The 3,998-nt window shown below is 45.7% G+C and overlaps 1 protein-coding gene across 3 annotated transcripts; it reads left to right on the top strand.

Annotated features, from left to right (window-relative positions):
- The first annotated feature begins 296 nt into the window (after nt 1-296).
- On the top strand, nt 297-3,077 carry RBM43 (RNA binding motif protein 43). 3 transcript variants are annotated; one of them, XM_065751411.1, is made up of 4 exons: nt 297-399; nt 1,598-1,796; nt 2,034-2,128; nt 2,209-3,077. In XM_065751411.1, exons 2-4 carry the CDS (start codon nt 1,601-1,603, stop codon nt 2,944-2,946), a joined length of 1,029 nt encoding a protein of 342 aa, XP_065607483.1. In that variant the 5' UTR covers nt 297-399; nt 1,598-1,600; the 3' UTR covers nt 2,947-3,077. The 3 variants fall into 3 exon arrangements, with proteins under 3 accessions (XP_065607483.1, XP_065607484.1, XP_065607482.1); XM_065751412.1 differs by lacking the exon at nt 297-399 and adding an exon at nt 943-1,171; XM_065751410.1 differs by lacking the exon at nt 297-399 and having other exon boundaries at nt 943-1,796.
- Nucleotides 3,078-3,998: the final 921 nt, after the last annotated feature.

Here is a 3,998-nt window from a genome sequence, read left to right as displayed (position 1 = left end):
GTAACGGCACGGAGCATCGTGGGGAGGGGGAGCGGGTGTCGTGGGAGGGACGAGAAGGAGCGGGGCTCAGTCTTTCCCAGCCGAGGCGAACTGTGCACGTCACGCTCCGCCCTCCCCAGCGCTGAGCTCGGCGTTTCCAAGTTACAGCCACGCGGAACCCGCTCCCGGCGTCCCACACCTTTCGCTTTCGTTTCCCAGCGCTCGGATCCGTGACTCAGGCGGTGCTCCAGAGGCTGCCGTCCCCCCAACGCCCCTTCCCCCCCCGCGGGGCCGCGGGACGCCATGGCGAGTGTGGGGGCGCGGGGAGCGCGGCATGGCGGCGCGGGGCGGGGCGGGTGCGCTGTGCCCCTGCGGCCCTTCGGAGCCGTCTCGTCGTGCCGTCCACCCCGCTCTGTTCGGGTGGGTGGTGGAGGCAGGCCTGGCCCGTGGGACTCTGTGTTTTTCCCCTCGGGAGCGCTGCGGTGTTGCTCTGCGTGGGTCCGGGCGGAACGTGCACGTACTGGGGAGTGCCTGGTGACCCCGGTGCTTCACACAGCCAGGAGGGCTTTTGTGAGAGGAGCCTGCAGGGTGTAGGGCCAGGAGGGAAACATGGAGGATGTAAAGCCAGGAGAGAAACCTGGAGAACACAGGCTGAAGGACAGGCCTTGTGTGGTTGCTCCAGAGCTAGTGACAGCTCGCTGCCATACGCTTCCCATGCAGATAGAATCACGTAATGGCTTGGGTTCAAAGGGACCCTGAGGATTGTCAACTTGCAACCCCTCTGTTGTAGGCAGGGTTGCCAACTACTAGATCAACAAGCATGCTGAATTGGTTTCTTCCATCCTTTCCTTAATTCCAAGACGACAAGCCATTGCAGAGTTTCCTCAGTGTCCCATCATTTATGTTGTTTTTATTTCTGTATTTTCACTGAAATAATACTGTTAGCAGGAATGGAAAGAAAAGATGCTTTTCCTAACAAGGCATAGATGCAAATCCTGTTAAGGATGGTTTAATGTTTGCAGCATTGGGAGGTCTGGCTCTGATGAAAATCATGTGTGTGGTTATTTTATGCACTGCAGGTCTCAGATGACCGGGATTATGTTCTTCCGATTTAACAAGGTTGTCCTCTGAGTAAATGGAGAGAGCTGAGTCAGAGCATAACCCTCGGTCCCAGCTCTTGTGAATTTAACAAGTAAAGACTGTCTGAAGCTGACCTTGACACTCTGAAAAGAGAGTCCTTGTTGAACAGTACATGCAATTAACATTTTCCATTTCCTTCAGATACTGAATATTAGAGAAAACAATCTTACCAGCGTTAACAGCGGGCCTTTCATTTGGGAAGCTGTTAAATTTAGTTCTAGTTTTTACTGCTTTAACAAAAGAGGATACCAAGAGTATGTAAGTGACACTTCTTTACTGCACGGTAATGTGAAGGTGCCTGAGGGAATCTGGCATTCACTGAAATCAGAATCTTGTAAAGTAGCCTTAGTCGGCTATGAAAGGAGCGTGTTGTCTGAATAGAAGGGAGCCATTTCAGCAGCCACGATGGCTCTGGGTAACCCCTATGTGGTTTACTGGTACTCTTGTGTTTTACAGCATGCCATTTCTCTCTTCACAGGACATGGGACAAGCTGCTAAATCAGCAAGGACCGTTGTCATCTCTGGTGTTCCAGATGGTGTTCTGAACGATGATGTCATGAGTGACATACTGGTGATTCATTTCCAAAAGACAAAGAATAATGGGGGAGATGTGGAAGAAGTGAAGTATCCAACAATGGAAAAAGGAGTTGCATATGTAACTTTTGAAGATCAAGAAGGTATTCACACTGATACACTGTAGGAAAAGTTCTCCCAGGAGCTGGCCTTAGAACGTTTAATCTAAAACCAGTGATCACATTGCTTACTGGTATTAGGACTTTATGTGTCTGGTAGACCAACACCTCTCTTTCTGTTAGTCAGTTTTAGGATTTTGTTTCTGTTCAGTGAAGAGACTTTGTGCAAACTTTTGTTTGTTTCTAGATACAAACTTATACTGAATCTGGCTTTCTCTTTAGTTGTAGAGAGAGTTCTACAAAAGAATGAGCATCGACTGGAAGACAGGAGGCTGCCCAGATACTATGCTTTGAAAGTAACCCCTTACTGTGAAAATGTAAGTTTATCCTTTGTTTATCTGGTTGTGCTTCTTTGCTGTGCTAATCATTACCTAATTTCTGCAATTCACAATTCTAGGTCTTCAGCTCTGTCTCATCTGTCCTCAATATGTCTGTTTTCAAAGATAAATTTGTTTTAGAGGATCTAATAGAAGAACTGAAAAAGAAGAACACAGCTTTGACCTTTGGTCCTTTGCAATCCAACGGGCATATTTCTGTTCAAGGGTCATTTCCAGCAATCAAATTGCTAAGAGACTTTCTGTTACTAAAAGCAAACTCCCTCTCAGAGGACAAAAATGAACAAAGTAAATCCAATCAGAGTCCAAAGAAGAGGCAGCAGAAACACAGACTCACCAGAGAGACGAATAAGTTTGTTCATGGTGCAGAAGGGGAAAAGCAAGTGGTTATTCTTGACACAGATATATATCACTATATGAAGCACTTCTTTTCCAAGGAACTCCTCACGAATACTGATGTTGTAATTTCTGATGTCACTGATGGTGATATAACTACACTACATCTTCAGAGAGCCAGAAGCAGGCCTGATGCTGGACAAGTATTAAGAGTCAAGGAGAAAATTGAAAACCAGTCTATGAAACTTCTTAACAGTTTACGTAAAGAAAGGATCTACCTTGAGGGGTGCACCAGAGATAAGAAGAAATACAGATTGGTGTGTGAAAGTGTAAAATCCTGCTACCATAAAGTTCTGGTTATTCCTTACGATACTCATATTGATGTGATAGGAAGTTCTTCTGAAGTTTTTCAGTTTACACAAGAAGTGAACAAGAAGCTTCAGAGCCTGTTTCAAAAGAGGTAGAAAGATAGCATTCATGGTTTTTACACATTGCACTTCTACTAAACTGTTCTGATGCAACCTGTGCGCCTCTGTGTCACTTCAGACCTGCCTCATTTCTCCTACACACAGGCTGGGAATTCTGCACATGAGGGTGTGTCACTCAGAGGGAAAGATAAAAAAACTGTTGTGTGTCACGAGACCCTCTCTTTCTTTCCTTTGGGTATCGACCCAGCAGTGGATGCTCGCTGCCGTCTCGCCTTCAGCGTTTAGTGTAAGGCCTTCGGTTCATCAGGCACTCTCTCTTGCTCATTTTATTTGATTTATTACTTTAATTCTGATTACATTGTATTATATTGTGTTATTCTGCTTTCCAGTACCTGATTTAGTAAATTAGCTTTCCTCCTCAGATCGTTGCCGCTGTTTTGTTTCTAGGCCCATCTCCCTTTTCCCTTCCTCCCTTCCCCTTTCCCAGGGCGTGGGTCTGTGGGTCCCCTACATCAGTTGTCATGGAACCAAGCTGAACCAGCCTGTAAACCTTTGACAGGGTAAAAAAGCCCATTCCTCCCCAGATTGCAAATTAAGTTCAGACCAAGAAATAAATGATCTTTGTATCTTTAGTGAGCTTTATGGAAGAAATGAAGCCTCTTCTGTCCAGATAAAGACACTTTTTTCCCCTCCTTTGCTATACTCTGGCCACTTGTACTCTGTCTTGCTGTCAGGGAGTTTATGATGTGAAAAGAAGAATTTTCATTAGCACAAGAAATGGTAACTGTAAAGCTGGGTGAACCAAGCTGGTATGAAATCCGGCACAAAAGTTCACACGTTTCTTTATGCAATGAGATGAACACTGAAGACAGGACTGGTGGCCTGTTGCTATTGCCTTTATCTGCAGAAGAGAATTCTCACTGAAGTGCACAAAGTACTTGAGAAGGTGGAATGCTTTTTGTATCTGTAGGCTTGTCATGTCCTGAGCAAGAGCTACAAGCTGGCACCAGAAGTTCCTGAGAGAAGAAACCGAGTTTGTCTCTATAGGAGTGATAGTAGGTGGTTTTTTTTTTCTGGTAGTAACAGCA

This window comes from Cyrtonyx montezumae, unplaced genomic scaffold (assembly GCF_038088225.1).
Source record: "Cyrtonyx montezumae isolate F1298 unplaced genomic scaffold, pur_monq_1.0 scaffold_7, whole genome shotgun sequence".
In the NCBI taxonomy this organism is placed as follows: domain Eukaryota; kingdom Metazoa; phylum Chordata; class Aves; order Galliformes; family Odontophoridae; genus Cyrtonyx; species Cyrtonyx montezumae.
The sequence above is the reverse complement of the archived record's forward strand: the minus strand, read 5'-3'. Positions and strand labels throughout refer to the sequence as shown.